The 18,926-nt window shown below is 39.0% G+C and overlaps 1 protein-coding gene across 5 annotated transcripts in view; it reads left to right on the top strand.

The window, feature by feature from the left end:
- Positions 1 to 18,926, top strand: part of itprid2 (ITPR interacting domain containing 2) — a 52,178-nt gene that overhangs the window by 2,328 nt on the left and 30,924 nt on the right. For all 5 annotated transcript variants that reach the window (XM_085383455.1, XM_085383454.1, XM_085383453.1 and 2 more), the window contains exons 2-6: positions 9,051 to 9,170; positions 9,672 to 9,809; positions 10,734 to 10,779; positions 14,012 to 14,061; positions 14,341 to 14,394. In XM_085383455.1, the coding sequence (XP_085239581.1) occupies positions 9,128 to 9,170; positions 9,672 to 9,809; positions 10,734 to 10,779; positions 14,012 to 14,061; positions 14,341 to 14,394 (331 nt within the window). In that variant the 5' untranslated portion in view covers positions 9,051 to 9,127. The remainder of the gene's footprint in view (positions 1 to 9,050; positions 9,171 to 9,671; positions 9,810 to 10,733; positions 10,780 to 14,011; positions 14,062 to 14,340; positions 14,395 to 18,926) is intronic.

Here is an 18,926-nt window from a genome sequence, read left to right as displayed (position 1 = left end):
GTGAAGCAGATGCGAAAGAAGTGTCGTATTTAAACTCGACATAGAGCTGAAATAAAGCCATTTGAATGATTTCGTTATTAATTGATAATGCTGTTTTTTAAGCAGAATGACCAGATGATTCTCACTTATGGTCGTCCTCTGCTTTTCTTTGTTTTATGTGTTGACCAAAAAAATCTTTAGTTTGGACAAAGGGAGAAATGAAGTGTAAATGTTAATAAGTAGCAATAACATCTCTTTGTACGGCACTTCTCGAAACCAGTGTTACAAAGGGCTTCACAGAAACACGGAATAAAAAAAAAAAAAAAACAAGGTGGGAGGAAATTATAAAAAGGATTTGCATCTAAATTCAGATGGGACAGTCAAGACATCAAAATGTAAATAAGATACAGTGTGATTCCAGTATAATGAATATCTTAAAGACAACAATAACAATCTGTAAGGTAAAAGAAAAGATGGAGTTAAGCCAAAGATGTTTATATATAAAATCTATGCTAAAACGTACAAAAACGTTTCACAATCAGTCATCAGCAGCGATTTAAAAGAAGACCGTCAAAAGGCGGCAATCATGCAAACTCTCGATCGTCTTTTGTCTATAAGCGTGAGGTGTGCGCTGGTTGACCTCCTTTGCTTATGTGTGGCCTTTTTTTTTCTGCTCCTGGATCTGTATGATGTCACAGAGAGCCGATATTTCAAATATGGTCATATGAGGAAAATGCTGTGACTCTTAGAGCTACAATGGCTTGTTTAAGACTGTGGACCAACTAAATAACCTCTCATATGAGGAAAAGTAAGCGTTTTGAAACATTTCAGTTTTTATTAATTAACCATGTCAGATATTGGAATCTTTAAAACGTTGGCATTTCTAGGTAGAAAATTGTGTTTAGTGATTAATATTCCAAATTGGATGCAGAGTCCTTTTCTCTGCATCTTAAGTGTCAACATGCGGTGTATGAAAATGTAGACTTCGCACTCCTGCATCAGCATTTACTAGTTTTTTTTTTGTCATGATCACTGCATTGTTGACTTGACGGAGCTTCATAAATGCTGCTGCAGGCTTAGGCCAACAGTAACTCCTGCTCTGCTGGTTCAGTCTGATGTATGACTTGCTTTAATGGAAGCTCTGTGACCACAGCATCAGCTTGTCTTGAGTTTTAAATGGAATTGTTTTATATTTGCAGAAAAGTCTTAATTCAAAAGAGCCTGTCGCTGGAAGTGTTGCGAATGTCAAAGCTGAATTCTGTAATGACTGCTGTTATCTCTAAAGGGCAACGCTAAAATTTCTTCATGACCTTCTTTAAATTATGAGGAACTGAGGGCACTCTGAGTTAAAGATGACTTGGAGGATGAAGAGTGGTTGACCTGCTAGCCACTGCTCCTGTGTCACTCTTGCTGTGTCACTGATGTGTTTTAAAGCAGCTGATTCATTCTGTCTGTGCTGTCTGTGTGCTTGCAGCTGTTTTCAGATTGTCCACTTTGTTTTGCATTTACAAGAGCATTCTAAAAATAGTTGTCCCTCGCTCACCCCTCATCTTTCTTTCTCTCTCCGTCTGTCTCTCTCTCGGACAGGAAGTTGTTCTGTTCTTCATTCTAAACACTCGTTTCCTGTTTCACACGTTCTCTTTTAGATTTGGCTTCATGCTCCTCCAGGCTTCTGCCTCTTCCTCTCCATCACTCTCCTCCTCCCTTCAATAACTCCATGAGCACTATTTGACTTTTACCTCAGAGCTTTAGTTTTTAGTGGGTAACTTTTTACACAGTGGACTTTATCAGTAAAAGTGACTCAGCACAAGAACTGTTAGAAATTTAGTCCTAGGTGTTAAAATTGTGAATACTCGGCTCTTGTAAGTAAAGTCAGGTCAGTATTTGGAATAAAAAATGAATAGCTGCGCAGCAGGATACATATACCATGCAGTTACATTCTGAAAGTCAGTAAATTCCTTTTGAAGCTGTATTATTTACTGTGAAATGTAGAGGTAGCTGTTCATTAACTTGCCTATGTTGATGATTAGCCACATTGCTAGCAAACTGCACACCTGCCTGTTAGCATTCTGGGTGTTATAGCTGTTTTGCTAAGTAGGCTAGCTAACAAATAAAGCACTTAGTGAAGCCCTTAAGATTTACAACACAACTAAATTGGCACCCAGAGTTTTAATGTGTTTAGTTCTTTATTGTCTGGAAGCTTTTAAAACAGCGTTTTAAGAAATGTAATATTCTGCTGTGCAAGTCACGTTTTTCACCCATTCCTTCATGTAGAAATGGCTAAAAGCTGAAATGTTATAGGGTCATTTTAATATTAATAGTTACATAGCTGCAAAAAGTGAAAACAAAGTGTCACACAGAAAAGTTAAATTTGCATAGTTTTATTTTCATACTTGCTTTGGATTCTGCTCTAACGTGGAATGGAAAATGAAAGGCCCGGGTCCACCTATACACACATCCATATATTTTTAGTAGACAAAACATCAACTCCAGAGCGACTCCTGCATTCAGTCTACTTCTTAATCAAATTATTGTGTGACTTTTAAGTGGCACCATAGAGTACAGAAACAATCGGTGTGTGTTCATTTTGCTTGATAATGATCTAATTAACTAAAAGAGAATTTTACAACATCCGTTTTGACTCGCTGTTTGGGTTTGACTCCTATTTGTTTAAGAAGTGTTTGAGTGTGCGCAGTCACATGTACTTTTGGATTTGTAATTGTTTCTAAGGCTATTTCACCACATTGGCAAGTTGAATTTATTTAACTGAGCTTAAAAACTTTTATAGTCACCAGTCCGATCATCTTCATCAGTTCTTACTAACTGCTTACAGCTCTCTTCTCTTGGGATGTGTCTTGCCTCCCTCTTTTTAATGCTTTCCTGCAGGATAGTTGCCTGCTCGCTCATAATGTTGATGCTTTTGTCTTCCTTACATATTCTCTGGTGAATTTTGAATTCTGCAACTTTTCACAGAGTTAAAGTCATGTGACAGCTGGTGTGGCGGCAGGATTCCCGCAGCTGTCTTTATTGCAAACCTGAAATCTGTGTTACAGTTGACCTGTACGGTATGCACAAAACACAAAACATTATTTGCCATCAGATACCAATCTGCCGTGTATTGAGGTAGAACAGTAACTATGTCATGTGCACATTGTTGTTTTTTCTTTTTTTGTATGCCATGTAATGCTAGGTGTTTATCAAAGTCAGTATTATACATTAAGAAATTCATATATTAATCTAAGATGCTTTTGATTGTTGGGTCCCAGTAACTGCAGCATTTTAACAGATTTTATTTTTTAAATTGTTTTCTTCTCAGATCTACAAACTCAATGAAAATCATTTGTGTTGTTGCACAGCTGCATATCTTCACTTGTGCTCATTTCTGTAATTGGACTAAAACTCTTAAACTTGCAAATCCATTGACTCACTTTAAAAAGGTTTTGATTGTCTTTCAGGGTGTTTATGAGCTCTGAAAAGGAAAATCCTACAAATACACATGTAATGAGGTCAAATGCTTAAATAACAGGACAGATTTACTAATACTTAATAGGAAAACCCTCTTTTGGCTTTTTTTTTTTTTTGATTCAACGAGGTGCAATGTCTGTTTTACTACTGAAAAGTAGTTGGTTGAGGGATTTGTGCCAGTTGAACTCTTCATTTATTTGCAACCGAGTGGGAAACTGTAACAGGTTGATGGCTCAAAGCTGTGATCTTTCGTCTTATATCTCTTCTAGGGTTGCCAACTCCCTGAAAAATAAATAAGGGACACATCGTGGCCAGGGCCGGGCAACCCAGTTGTCTTCACCCTTCCCAGTGTGGTAGCTCTTTTTTTTGTGTGTGAAATTATTTTTTAACCATTTGACTTGAATTTGATTTAAGCAGATGCATATTCTTTGTGATATGACCATATGGGAAACAAATGATCATTTAGCCATTTATTTTTAGCTCAAAATGACAACATTAACACAGTAAAACAGGTCTCTTTCTTAAACAGAAGCCTGTCATGCTTAACTTTTGAGAATATAAGTAAATCTTTCTTTAAAAGAACTCTGTCCTGCTTAACTTGAAATTATATAAATTAATAGAAAGCAATAGAACAAAAATATTCTTGTAACAGTGCACATACAGTGGGGCAAAAGAGTATTTAGTCAGCCACCGATTGTGCAAGTTCCCCCACTTAAAATGATGACTGAGGTCAGTAATTTGCACCAGAGGTACACTTCAACTGTGAGAGACAGAATGTGAAAAAAAAAATCCATGAATCCACATGGTAGGATTTGTAAAGAATTTATTCGTAAATTAGGGTGGAAAATAAGTATTTGGTCACCTCAAACAAGGAAAATCTCTGGCTCTCACAGACCTGTAACGTCTTCCGTAAGAAGCTTTTCTGTCCCCCACTCGTTACCTGTATGAATGGCACCTGTTTGAACTCATCATCTGTATAAAAGACACCTGTCCACTAGGGGTGCAACGATACACAAAATTCACGGTTCGGTTCGGTTCGATACTTTGGTGTCACGGTTCGATATTTTTTCGATACAAAAAAATGTTCATGCCTTTTTAATTTGTCATTTATTAAAATTATAAATATATATTTTAACTCAAAAGTACAGTTTTTAAATTTAACCCTAACCCTTGTGCGTGTTTTTTATTTTGACAGCGAATGCGCACCTGCGGACCACTTATGTGCAGCCCTGGTTATTTAGCTCGTCATATTGCAGCCACAGAAATTCTTTTGTCCATGAAACCATGAAGCTGCACTTTCTTTTTGCCTTATAGTCTGATTTGTCATAACTTCTCCGTTTTGTGGTAAGCTTTTCTTTGGCTGTCACTTCTTCACCCTGACCTGTCTTATTTGGCTCAGCAGAAATGAAATATATATCCTCCTGCTTTTACGCACTCACATAAGCTCAGCGATTCTCTGCGCGATCAACCTCTCACATGTTTAAGCTTGCTGCGGGAGATTTCACTTGTCATGTTTGCATAGTGAGCTAACGATTAATAAGACTATGTCAGAGGAATTGGTGCACAAATGATCATCACTCACAGATCAGTGCTGTCGCTCTCTATACACAGTTCGCACGATTGCAAAGTGAAAGCAAAGAAACAAGCGCAAATTCAAACGCGATTTCAATATGTCACATATTGACAGTGGCTCACCGATGCTAATGACATAATTACCCAGCTACATTTCTGAAAGAATGCAAAAGCATTGACATATATTTTTCTTCCTACAATAGCCCGACGGGCAGGGAAGAGATAGATTTTGGTAGCCCGACTGAAAAAAATCGCTAGCCCCAGGACGTCAGGCTAGCGATATTGCAAGCCCTGTATCTGATTGAGGAATCACTCATCTTTGGAAAAGAGAGTTTATTACAGAGAAATGACTCTTTCCAAAATAAAAGCTATACTATCCGCTTCTTCTGGGCTATATTCTCAGCAGCATAAGGAGAATCATGTGCTAACAGCTGTCTAAATGACTCGGCTAAAGTTAGTAGCATGCTTGTTGTTTTTGTCTTTGCACTAGGATGATGTCGGCGTAAATGTGCAGTCATATTCGTTGTGTTCCCACTAGTGCTTTCAGGTTAATCTCGTTGAAATGACCTTAACGCCACAACACGGCAAATCTCCGTTAACGAGCTACCGCCGATCGCCCCGTGCATGGGGCTAGACGGCCAACACGTTAACGAGCTAACTGCGCTAACACACTAGCTCCCACCCATGTAATTGAGCATTGCATGGCACATCCAACATACTGTTTTACTTTAGTCCATGACTCGCTTACCTTCAGGGTCATACGTCACATGAAAACCAAAATAATTCCAAACGCCAGATCTGGAGAGCTTAACTTCTGTCTTGCTAGCTTGCCCTGTGCTCTTCCTTCTGACTATGCTGTCTGTGTTGAGCGCTCAGTGGATCTGCGCTCGACAGTGCAGCCTAGGCGGAGTAGTCGAACGCAGATTCACTGAGCGCTCAACACAGACAGCATCGTCAGAAGGAAAGTTGATCAAATAAATTACAAATGTTGCATTGTTCGATACATATGCGTACCGAACCGAAAGCACTGTATCGAACGGTTCAATATCGATACGAATATCGTTGCACCCCTACTGTCCACAGCCTCAAACAGTCAGACTCCAAACTCCGCCATGGCCAAGACCAAAGAGCTTTCGAAGGACACCAGGAAAAGTATTGTAGACCTGCACCAGACTGGGAAGAGTGAATCTACAATAGGCAAGCTGCTTGGTGTGAAAAAATCAACTGTGGGAGCAATCATCAGAAAATGGAAGACATACAAGACCACTGATAATCTCCCTCGATCTGGGGCTCCACGCAAGATCTCATCCCGTGGGGTCAAAATGATCATGAGAACGGTGAGCAAAGATCCCAGAACCACACGGGGGGACCTGGTGAATGACCTGCAGAGAGCTGGGACCAAAGTAACAAAGGTCACCATCAGTAACACACTACAACGGCAGGGAATCAAATCCCGCAGTGCCAGACGTGTTCCGCTGCTGAAGCCAGTGCATGTCCAGGCCCGTCTGAAGTTTGCCAGAGAGCACATGGATGATACAGCAGAGGATTGGGAGAATGTCATGTGGTCAGATGAAACCAAAGTAGAACTTTTTGGTATAAACTCAACTCGTCGTGTTTGGAGGAAGAAGATACTGAGTTGCATCCCAAGAACACCATACCTACTGTGAAGCATGGGGGTGGAAACATCACGCTATGGGGCTGTTTTTCTGCCAAGGGGACAGGACGACTGATCCGTGTTAAGGACAGAATGAATGGGGCCATGTATCGTGAGATTTTGAGCCAAAACCTCCTTCCATCAGTGAGAACTTTGAAGATGAAACGAGGCTGGGTCTTCCAACATGACAATGATCCAAAACACACCGCCCGGGCAACAAAGGAGTGGCTCCGTAAGAAGCATTTGAAAGTCCTGGAGTGGCCTAGCCAGTCTCCAGACCTCAACCCCATAGAAAATCTGTGGCGGGAGTTGAAAGTCCGTGTTGCTCGGCGACAGCCCCAAAACATCACTGCTCTCGAGAAGATCTGCATGGAGGAATGGGCCAAAATACCAGCTACTGTGTGTGCAAACCTGGTAAAGACCTATAGTAAACGTTTGACCTCTGTTATTGCCAACAAAGGTTATGTTACAAAGTATTGAGTTGTATTTTTGTTATTGACCAAATACTTATTTTCCACCCTGATTTACGAATAAATTCTTTACAAATCCTACCATGTGGATTCATGGATTTATTTTTTTTTCACATTCTGTCTCTCACAGTTGAAGTGTACCTCTGGTGCAAATTACTGACCTCTGTGCAATTTCCCCCACCTAAAATGATGACAATCGGTGGCTGACTAAATACTTTTTTGCCCCACTGTATACCATATTCAAATGTCTGTCAAAATGCAGCTGTTAATTTGATTGTGTTAGTGTGTCAGACTTTAATAAATACAAGCAGCCTCACACTGCTTGCAGGAAAAAAACAGACGGATGCACCCATTTACACATCCTAGCGCAGTAACTTACCTTGATTAACAGACAAACGACTTGGGCTCCCATGGCAAATAACGTCTGGTGTTCTTCTACACTTTGTATGCGTTGGCTGTTAAGTGCAGAGGAGCTGCTCTGGGTAAATTCTGTGCTCTGATGGAATCTCAGTCCTCACCATTTCCTGCAATCCCTGTCCCTGCAATTTCCCTTATAGAAAATCATATTGATTCTTTTTCAGTGTCCTCTCATTTCTCTTCATACTGTATCATTTTTGTTAGGAAGTAACTCAATCCCTCAGTCCCTCATCATTTTTGAAAGAGAGTCAGTAGATCACCCAAAGAACTTTTTACACCTCTGGGTACATTTTTGCAGATGAATCATCACATTAGTTTGCCCTGTGTCAGCAGAACTGACACTACACTTCTTTGGTGAACCCTGACAGTAGATTTTTGCATGGGCCCTAAATATCATGATAACAGCTTTAACTTCTCATTTTTTCTTTCTTAACCAAAGTTAATACCCTGAAAACTCAGTTTCAACCAATTAAGCTAACTGTGAATATTATATTTTCTCTCTTGGAATAAAAAAAAAAGTGCACTATTGCACTGCGTCAGCACTGCATCTCTGCTGCTTAGACGTGTGCGTGTGTGGGTGTGTGTCTCAGCTCAGCTGGTCTCAGTGTGGATAACTTGTTCATCAATAATAAAGGCCACTTCTCTTCTTCTCATCTAACTACAAAGCAACTTTACTCCTCCAGAACTGGTCTTTACTGCACAAATAGTAATTATCAGGAAGCACATTAAAGTAAAGATGCAAAGTCACTTGTGTTTGCATAAGAGTTTTAACATTTCAGTCACAAAGACCAAATGTAACCAGTAAAGGTAAGAATTGTTGTTAAACTACACCGTTGTTTGCTACGTGCTAGGAGTTTACAACAAATTTTGTGATGTAATGATGCCATTTAGTTTTATAGATGTAGATGTTTGCTGAGACTTGTCCCTTGTTTCCTATTGACACCAAATCAGGATTAGTATCTGTGTGTACACGTGCTTTATACTGTCCAAAAGTGATAGTTGTACTAGTGATTCAGATCCTTTATCTACTAACATCATTCATCTTTTCTTTATATAGTTGCTTTGTTTTCAACGATTCGTATTCATGTTTTAACTCATTCACTGCCAGGGTTTTTGAGCATTTTTACTCATTTTTGAAGAGCCACAGAAAACTGTGTGTTATGATCACATAAATGCTGAACCTACCAAAATGAAGAACAGACTCTCTTCTTCCATCCAAAAAAAAAAGCTTGTTTCTACCATTTTCCGTTCTTTAGTAATCAGCTGTAGAAGAGGGGTGGGTTCCACCAAAAATGCCTGTTTTGACCAAAAAAAGGGAGAAAACGAGCTTTTTGTGAAAAATACATTTCAAGCAGTCTGATGTTCACTGACAAGCTGCCCGAGGTTGTATTCTAGCCCCTCCCATTGAAAACATAATTGACATCTATAGACGTCAATGGCAGTGAACGAGTTAAGTGCATATTAAATATAAAAGTGTTCTTCTGTGTTTGCAGGTGAATGTTGTCTTTTGCTGATGTTGCTGTAAAGTCGTCAGTCTTCTTTGACTGACCGCATCAAACCAACCAGAGAAATGGAGAGTGGAGCTCTGGCAATGGAAGTCAGTGCTGGTCTAGGTGCGTCACCTTTCTTTAGATTCAGAATGAATATACTGTAATAATGGGGAAAGCAGCTGAAATACTGGACTATCAATTAAACGCTTGAAATAACAAGCAATAATAATAAATCATTTCAAATTGGTTAGAGGTGAATAAATTTTTTTTTATCTTACCTCCAAAATAAATAAACATTTGAACTAATTAGTTAAGGGGATCACTTAGTAGTTGAACAAAATGCTAAAATAAATGGATAAAAAGTGTGCTGAAAATCTAGACATATTTACAAATATGTCATCTGATAACACACACTGATTTTGAAAGCAGATTTTCAGATTACTGGACACATTTGCAAGTCTTACTTTGCATTCAGAGACTCCGTTACACTCTTACAAATGTGGTACTGTTGACAATTTGAAAATATAGTTATAGAACCGTTCACGCACATTTGTGAGTAATTCTGGTTTAACAACCTTTTAATAGCCATCATGTTGACAGACGGTATGCTTGATTGATCCGTAGATCCCACATCAAGGCGTCAGGCCTGGGCCAAAACCAGAGAATCCGTCTGGCAAGATTCAAACTCAGAACACCTCTTTGGTCCCCAGGAGCCCCAGCCGAGCCAGAGTAATGGGAACACACAGGGACCCACAGCACAGGGTTAGTTGAACTTAACTGTTTAGCCTCTTTTGCTAAATACTTTACCTAAAATACCCGTGTATCCAAGGTTTTACATTTGCTGACTTAATGATATGCTTTTATTTGTTTATGAACCTTTGAAATAGAAAAGGTTATAGATAAGCCTCTGTTCTAAAACATGGTGTGACTGAGAGTTACAGATTAAACCCAAATTCTTATTCGAGATGACACAAAATGTGACTGAGCCGGAAAAAAGCAGGAATAACGTCTGCAGAGGTCAGGATAGAAAGCCAAAGACTTTTCCCAAAGACTTCTATCCATAGATTTCTGTTGGATTCAAGGTCTTTTTGCAGCTTTTAACTGGATACATTTAAACACGTTACTGTCCTACAGTCTAAAGGAGACGTGGAGATCACTTTAATTTGTCAGAAGATCAAAGTGAAATGAATTCTCATTCAGTAAGTATTGTCGGGTGTGTGTTGTGTTTCACAGGTTTTGGTTTGTAGCCCTAATAAGTGTAACCATCAAATCACTTTACAGGCATATAAAAAAGCCTGATTGCCTTCTTATTGCAAAAAAACAAACACAGCAAAACATATTATTTAGAGTGTAAAGCACCAAAGTTTTGGGCCACAGGGATTACTTTTTATGCACTTTTGCCCACATTTAAAATAATGTGACATTTAATCATTATACATGTAAAATGTAAAGTTAGGGAAACCATAAAATGAATCATTATTTGTGGTCAGAGCATTGTGAAGAAAAGTTGGACGTGGACCACTTACATCTAAAACAGTGGAAACACAAACTGCAGACCAAATTACTGTAATGTTGACATATCCTGATGTCTGGCACCACTATAATAGTTTTATAGCATGTTGTAATCACTGCACAGTACAGCACGCGCTGTTTTATTGCTTTAACATACTCGTTTCTTTCTACTAGGACAAGTTCCTAACAACAAGATCGCCAGCTGGCTGAATGACTGCAGGTACAGTATTCATTCACCACCTGATTAAATATCCTGTTTTCAGTAAATGTCTCACGTGCTAAAGCAGTGCACACATGCTAGATGATTCAGTCCAATAATTTAATGATGCCAGTTTAAAATGAATGTTTTTAAGCAAGAAGTTTAAAAAAAATAGGTTTGCTTTGTATCATATCCCACAGGTCCTTTTATTATGTTATTCACATTTTTCTTCATAATGACCAAAATGTGCTCTTCTCTGTTTTTGTTGTAGTGAGTTCTTTTTAGAAAAACACTTTGAGTCCCTTGGACATACACTATAGAATAGAATAGAATAGAAAAGCCCCTTATTGTCATTGCACATTTACAAAGAAATTTAATTCCTTCAACTGTGCAGGAATAAAATATAAATGGCAAGAGAGCAGGAATAAATAACAAATAAAAGAAATGGATGCAATCAAAAGGAATATATACAAAACAAGAGAAAAGGCAAACATTGGAGAACAGAGTGCTTTGCAGTTTTTGGTCATTTTGGCTCATGCTGTGGTCAGCTAACCGAACTGTGTGCTGTAACTTCCTGAAGCTGAAAGGCTTAGAAAAACAGCATTTTCTTTCTTATTTTTAGGGAAAATAAACAAGAGTTTGTGGATATTGTTTTCCAAGCTTTGTTTGACTAAAATTGCACTTGTATTTTTATTTTTTTTTTATTGTTAATGATTTATTAAAATTATGGCATTATGAGCTTTTTCTTCTGCTTCTGAAGTGGGGCATTGCAGGAAAAATTATTGGAAACGTTTCCATTATATATAAACTGGATTGTGTTTTATTGCCGTTATCATTGTTAATTTTTCCTACAAACAACTTCACCTGTACAGACACTTCGACTGGTTAAAAGTAACTGTGCATCTGTGCTAATCTAGTTTTGAGGGGCATGCTATGAAGAAAGTTCAACATTAGCTGGGCTTTCTTTGCGTTAGCTGGCTTGACAAAACCTAAAACCTCAGTTGGCGATTACGAGTAAGATGGTGGTTATCAACTTTCTTTGTTAACCCAGGCTATCTGCTTAAGTGTGTTTGCACACTTACTTGAAAGGGGGATTGATTCTGCGTATCTGAGCGCTGAAACTTTAAACTGCAGGCACATTAAAGGTTATTCAGAATTAAAGGATGTTTAAACAGTAACAGAAACGTGGAAATCACTTTTGGTTTGTTGCCCAATGAAAGTGAGATTAATTTACTGACTGAATAGATATTTTTCTGTATGTTCTTATCACAATCTGTATAAGATACCTGGCAGCTGATTAGCACCAAACATAACAATCTGAATGCAAGAAAATTCCAGTGACGATGCAGTTTGTGCTGCTCTAAATATACAGCTGGGCTACATTTGACCACATATAAAATGTTTTCCTTCCGCACAGCATTTGTATTGCACTTAAAGGATATTGTAACTAAAACAATCCCCAAACAGATTGTGTGCTCACCAAGTTCCCATGGTGATTTAGCCAGGTAAAAAGACCCACATATGGGACGCTGAAGGCTCGGACATGACATGCTGTTAACTTTTGCAAGTTCTGGATAGTTCACAAAGCTTTTTCATGCCTGTACTTACAGTAAAAATACATGAATTATGAATTTGAATGCAAGTCAAAATATGACTGATAATTACTGAATTTAATTAGGCCATGCATTACAGTAAAATTAAGTTAATGAGTGCTGAGGGTTGTTTGATTATGGGATTATTTAAATGGGAATGGGAATCACCCTAGTTTTTGTCACTATATTAAAGAACACAAATATGTCTTAATATTATTTTAGAATCAAAGATTGGGAAATGGGCATTTGAGCACTTTAATAAAGTGCATCTAAGATGCTTGAGATAAAAGCTTTGCTGAAATAATTAACTACAATCAAAAGGATAAGACAATCAGTGTGAGGGTACAGAAAGATTAACATAGTCATTAATGTAAATATGAACAGCTGGAGCTATGGTCTTTTAGAGCCTGACTCATGAGTTAAACGCTTGCTAACTGGTTTTGTCGCTTGGTGGGTTATTGATATGGTTTTCTGATGTCTAGAGGTGTGTGTTTAAAGGTGTTTTTATCAGCTGCTGACGTAGCGCCGAAGCGCAGCCAACGCCTAGACATAGAACACACAGAACCACAGGGAACAAACACAGACAAAGACAGCAGACCCACGCCCAGAGATAGGGTGCACAGAGCGGCTGAAGTGGAGTAAGGAGAGAAAGATGCAGGAAGAAGCTGACAGAAGACGGAAAGAAAAGCAGAAAAAGAAAGAGCAAACAGAGGAGGGGTTCCTCCTGCTGAGTCAACATTGTTATCACACAAGCACAGTTTTAACCGCTGTCACTCAGAAACGTCTACAGCATGACACGGCACCATGGCAAGCAGGTTACTATAGCTACAGTCGCAGGGTAGGGACTTGGGGCCAACATGGCTGATTTTGGCAAGTGGGAGGAATAGTAAACACTGCGACTGCGCACTATTACACAATTGTCCGTGTGTGTGTGTGTGTGTGTGTGTGTGTGTGTGTGTGTGTGTGTTTTATTTGGTGCCATGAACTTGTGCCATTGATAAAAGCTGCAGGTTGTGTAACAGCAGTCTCTCCAGCATCCTGCTGCAGACAGCAGCTCAGACCCGCTACCTCAGTACTACTGTCAACTAGCCTAATCTGTCAGCCAGTTAGCCTGGAGCAACTAGTCTTGTCAGTACAACCGCGAAAGCTTCTAAAACCAGAATTTACCCTAGAATAATTGGTATAGGATGTGATTGACCAGAATAAGTATCTTGACCTGACTTAGACTGGAAATATTGGCCTTTATTTGACTGCCAGTTAGTCTGGGTTACCCAGACTACTGACTACTACTGACTTGAGAGATCTTAAAGTTGGCACTCAGCCTCAGACAAGCAGCCAGTTCGCTCGGTCAAGTTAGGAAATATCTTGCTATACAAAGGCATACAGCATTATTATCAGTTATCTAGGATATTTGTGAGATGGGTATTTAACCTTGGATTTGTCTTGAATTTACTACGATGTAGTCTAAGGGTAGGTGGCTTCAGCCACACAGTACAAATCTGCACACAGACTACCAATAGAGAGAGAGCATGTGGATACATCATGCTACTTTCTTATTTCCTTTTTAGTGCATGTTAATCGCAGCACACCTAACTGGTGGCTGATGTTGGATTTTGTGTGCGTGTTCAGTTTATTTCACTCATCATCTCTCTGTTTTCCAGAACTCCCCTTGGAGCCTCTCTAGATGACCAGAGTGCTTCTCCAAGCAGAGGTAATCCATATTTTTGTTGTTTATGTGCAGCACAGTGAGAACGTCAAACTTGTGATGGCGACAGCTCCTCTACTCTCTAGACTTTATTGCATCAGAATATATTTGCCGCGTCATTACAACTATCAAATCTGAATTTGTTTTCGTTTAGCACTGTTGTCACTGACGGCATTTCACGCCGTGTGTGTGTGTGTGTGTGTGTGTGTGTGTGTGTGTGTGTGTGTGTGTGTGTGTGTGTGTGTGTGTGTGTGTGTGTGTGTGTGTGTGTGTGTGAGAGAACAGGGCCTCTGAAGAACGGCTGCAGCTTTGAAGATGACCTTTCACTGGGGGCTGAAGGTCAGTTCGCAAGATTTACAATTTCTTCTCATTGTTAACGGTTTCCCTCCATTTTCTGCTAATTGTGTAATTGAATCCTGATTTAAATGGCATATTAAAAATAGAAACACTGACATTTTGGTAACGTGTTCTCCGCCCGAGTTTGAAAGCTGATAATAGCAGAGCTGCCCCCAACGCAAAACCTTAATGGTCCATAAGTTAAGAAAACTAATCAAGACTGATGTCAAACTTCTGTTGCCAGGAATATATTTATTTTGTATAATTCTAATGCAAACAGAATCCTAATGGTCATAGTTACTGTTCAATAATATGAAGTCCTACATTGGCTAGCCTGCCAAGGGTCCAGGAAAAAATCCTTCTGGTTTCCTGGAGTGTTTAAATAAAGTTGTTGTGTTTTTGTTTTTGTTGTTTTTTTTCCTGTTATCTCCCTGTAGTTCTTGACTCTGACCTGATGGAAACTGGATTCTGTTCTAACCACATCTGTGGTTCATTTTTGACTTCTGTGGAAAAAAAAAACATTACAAAAGCTTTTATAAAATGTTATGTGAAGTTATCATTGGTCACTTCAGGAAAAATCGATATATGCTTCCAGATTCCCTGGCTTGGATTACTGCTGATTAGGAAATTGCGTAATCCTGAGTTGAATTACTCATATTACCACTAAGGGTTGCTCTGGTCTGATCTGGTTTACTATTATTTGGACAGGCAAAAGCACCTCAAATCTATGATACCAAAGCCTAAAAACAAAGCTTCTGAATTGTAGTACTTTGCTGAATGACATAGTTGTCTTTAGAGGCTTTATGAACTGGATTTAGTTCTCAGTTTTCTGTGACTCCATACACAGAGGCAGCGGACACCAGGTTATTTAGATTTGGATGAGTTGTAGTCAGGAACAGATTTGTTGCATCTCGCTCCTAAATCACTACTGAGCTGAGAAGTGAATAGTTGATATTTTGAACACCCTCTAGTTATCCCAACACTTTCAGTTAGTTCAATGGAATCAATTTTTGGGTCATGCAGTCATCATGTAATGTGTTGCATTGTGTAGTGTACAAGCCACAAATACATAGACACGGTCTATGTCCATTGAGAGTTTTATCTAGTGTGTGTGGGAGGTTTGGTTTTTTTCCCATTACGGATCTGTCAGTGGAAAGTCTGTGTAAGGAAACTAAATGGAGGTAAAGTGTAGTGTCATCAACATAGTATGAGTTATTTTGTGCTTGGTCATGAGAGAAATTTGGATACAAACTTCAGTAGTCCAAAACCAACTTTTAGAAGGATAAACAATGACCTATAACGATCAGCAAACTATTACAAAGCGCATTGTAGAGAACTGAAAAAAAAAACTTTCTGAAAAAACTAAGTGCACCATTATGCTTCTATAGGAAATAAGAGGTAAGTAGGAGCCAGGTGCTGCTACTCAGATACATTCGATTAGTTGATCATCAGCAAATGTGAGCACCTCTGTAAAAGCAGAAGTTATTCAGAGGTTGTGTTAGCAGAGTGTTGCAACCTATTGGCATGTTAAATCTTAATTGACATCATGACTGTGAAATTTCTAAGAAGGAACAAGTTGGCTTGGCCTCTTCTCTTTAAAAAGAACACAGCAGCACAGTTTAGGTTTGGAAAGCTGCATCTTAACAAACTACAAGACTTCTGGAACAATGTCCTTTGGACAGATGAGACCAAAGTGGAAATGTATGGCTATAATGTTAAATGTAAACCAAACACAACATATCATACTAACTGTCAAGCATGGTGGTGGAAATGTGATGATTTGGACTTTCAACCAAAGAATCTGGGCATGTTGCAGTCATTGAGTCAACTGTACTCCTTTGTATACCAAAGGATTAAAGAGTCAAATGTGAGACGGCTAAAGCGTGAAAAGCTAAAGCACAGCAGGAAATCTAGTCTTGCAGTGGCCCAGTCAAAATCAAATGAAATGCCAACAAACATCAATTAATCGAAGCAATTCAGTGAAGAAGAGTCGGCCAAAAAAATTTCCACAGCAATTTATTTAATCATTGAGTGTAATTTGGTGTTTTTACAGGACTGTATAGTCCTGGGAATACTTTGATTTTCACAGGACTGCATATCCCATAGAGCTTCCTAAGGAGTCCCATAGAAGAGAAAGGCAGTTGACTTTTTGACATTTCTTTTTTATTTAATAATAATGAATATAGATAAAACTATTTATTTTGACCCACGTGTCTTTTGATCATGTGTTTTAAATGAAGGATGAAGGTCTGACAAAACGGTGCTTAAATCAACAGAGTATCTTGTGATACCTCATCATCTTCATTCCAGTCTTGTTTCTTCTTGAAGGAAAAGTCAACAGTGGCAGAGGTGTGGGAACACGCTGCACGCATGACTGAGTGTGCGTGTTCATCATATTTGTGATCTTGTAAGGACGGCAGAGTGTATATGTTACCAACTGAACAATAGCCTGTAATGACTTTCTGTTGAAATGTCATGTATGGTGTGTGTGTGTTGGAGATCAGTTGGGGGAATCTGGCGCTGAATAGGTGTTAATTGGTTAATTCTACAAGTTTTTACCTTGTATCAGCAGAAAGCGCACAACAAATATACAAAAAAGACAACAACCGAGTTTGCATAGTCTCTCCTGCATGTTGATATACTGTATCCGGCCAGATGGAAGCTACTTGAACATCTTAGACAAGTGGTGGCTAGGATCAACCAGAACTGACTGGGTCTTCTTCAGAGTCCTAACTTTGTACAGATGAGGAAGGTCATAAAGGCGCGCATGTCCTACTTTCCTACATATTAGACTGTCTCTCCATATTAGACAGTACTTTGCAGCCTGCTTTTGCTGTTGAGGTTCAGTGGCCCGTGCTAGCTAATAAATGAGTATGTAAGTACAGATTCAATAAAACCTTCTCATAAACGTGCTGCTGACATGGAAACCTCAAAGCTTGTGATAAAAGTACACTTGTGCTGGTAAGCTTTTCTACACATGGCTTCCACCTGAAACTCAAAGGTCAGCTTGTTATCACTTATAGTGCTGCACAAACTCAGTAGCCTCATCTTTTTTCCATTGAAGGCAGGTAATCGTAAAATTCTCTGTAAAATCCACAACCATCAATTTAGTTTTCTGAGCACTGATGTCCAAATAGGACAATTTGTACCACTCAGTGAAATCTGGTTGTTTTATTTATTGAGGAAAATGACCTAATATAGCGTATCAAGGGTGGGGGTTGAACTTCAGGCTATTCGACAACCCTTCTGTCAGCTTAGGATTAGGACCTGGTCATTTTGAAATGTGATATTTATTCTTTTTGGACCCTTGATGACTTTTGTTTTTACATTGTTATTAAGCTGCTTGACCCATCCTGTCTTGAGATTCTAGTCATGGACCAAGCTCGAAAAGTTTCTTTAGCAATTACTGGAGTAAGTCAGAATTTGTTGTTCAAAGATCACAAACTGTTCTGGCCCAGATGCTACCACCTCCATGGCTTGATCCCTGCTTTGTGCAGCGCTCCCAAGTGTGATCGATAAAAGGTGCTGGTATGAGTGTGTTAATGGGTGAAAATATGCATGCTCAGTCACAGTAAAAAAAGCACTATATAAATAACAGTTCATGTATCCTTTACATTCTCCATAATGCTTCTCAGTTAAACCAAAACAGTCTATTCATTCTTCTCACTCATCAAAGCATTGTTTTTGCAGCCTTCTGGCTTTCTAATGTGATCTTTAGTCAAAGGCATCAAGCAGCAATGTTTTTGTAGAGCAGCAGCCTAGTTTTCTCAGGCCAGCCATGCCTGGCATTTTTTCATTACGCTCCTGATGCTGGACTCTGAAAACCCTCAGAAGTTGCCCTGTGTTGCACAGGAAGAGAGTTTTATCAGTCAACCACTCCTGTGGAGGCTAATGACACTTTCTTTTGTTTGCACACAGCCTTTCTGACTTTGGATTGGTCGAGTCTGAACTCTTTGAAGATAATTTTTGTGACACATTCCAACCTGATAAGCTCCTCCCACCGATTGGCTCATGTCTTTAAAAGTAAAATCTCAGTTGTTTGTGCAGCTATTCACTTTCACAAATGTGAAACTTTCAAAATGTTACGCTAGCATGAGTTTGAAGGATTTGGTTGATTAAATTACCAAATTCATAAAACATTTGGGAAATGGGAAATGCATATTTGACTAAAAATACCTGCATCAAATATTTCATGTCTAAGGATATTTAGTTTAGCGTCACTAAACATTTCCTGAGCATCAAGGACTCAGCCTGCCTGTGTTCACCATTTGATTTTGTATAAGCTGTCTGTGTTTATACAGAGGTGACATTAGGATTCTTTAGTCTGAGTGTCTCTGTCTGCTTCATGTTATATCCTGACAGTATGTGCCTTAATTATGTTGAGAGTGATATTTGACAGGAGTAGCTGATGTCCTCTGTGGAGGATTTTCCAGATGTCAGGTATGGACAGATCCTAATTGGCTCTTATGCTGTTTAACATTAGGAGGACAGGATAGGAAGGGATTAAAGTGCTAAGGGGTGAATGGGATAGAAGT

Source organism: Rhamphochromis longiceps, linkage group LG16, assembly GCF_057381845.1.
Source record: "Rhamphochromis longiceps isolate RC_006_pf linkage group LG16, R_longiceps_female_GT1.1, whole genome shotgun sequence".
NCBI classification, from domain to species: Eukaryota; Metazoa; Chordata; class Actinopteri; order Cichliformes; family Cichlidae; genus Rhamphochromis; species Rhamphochromis longiceps.
This window is presented reverse-complemented; position numbering and strand designations above follow the sequence as displayed.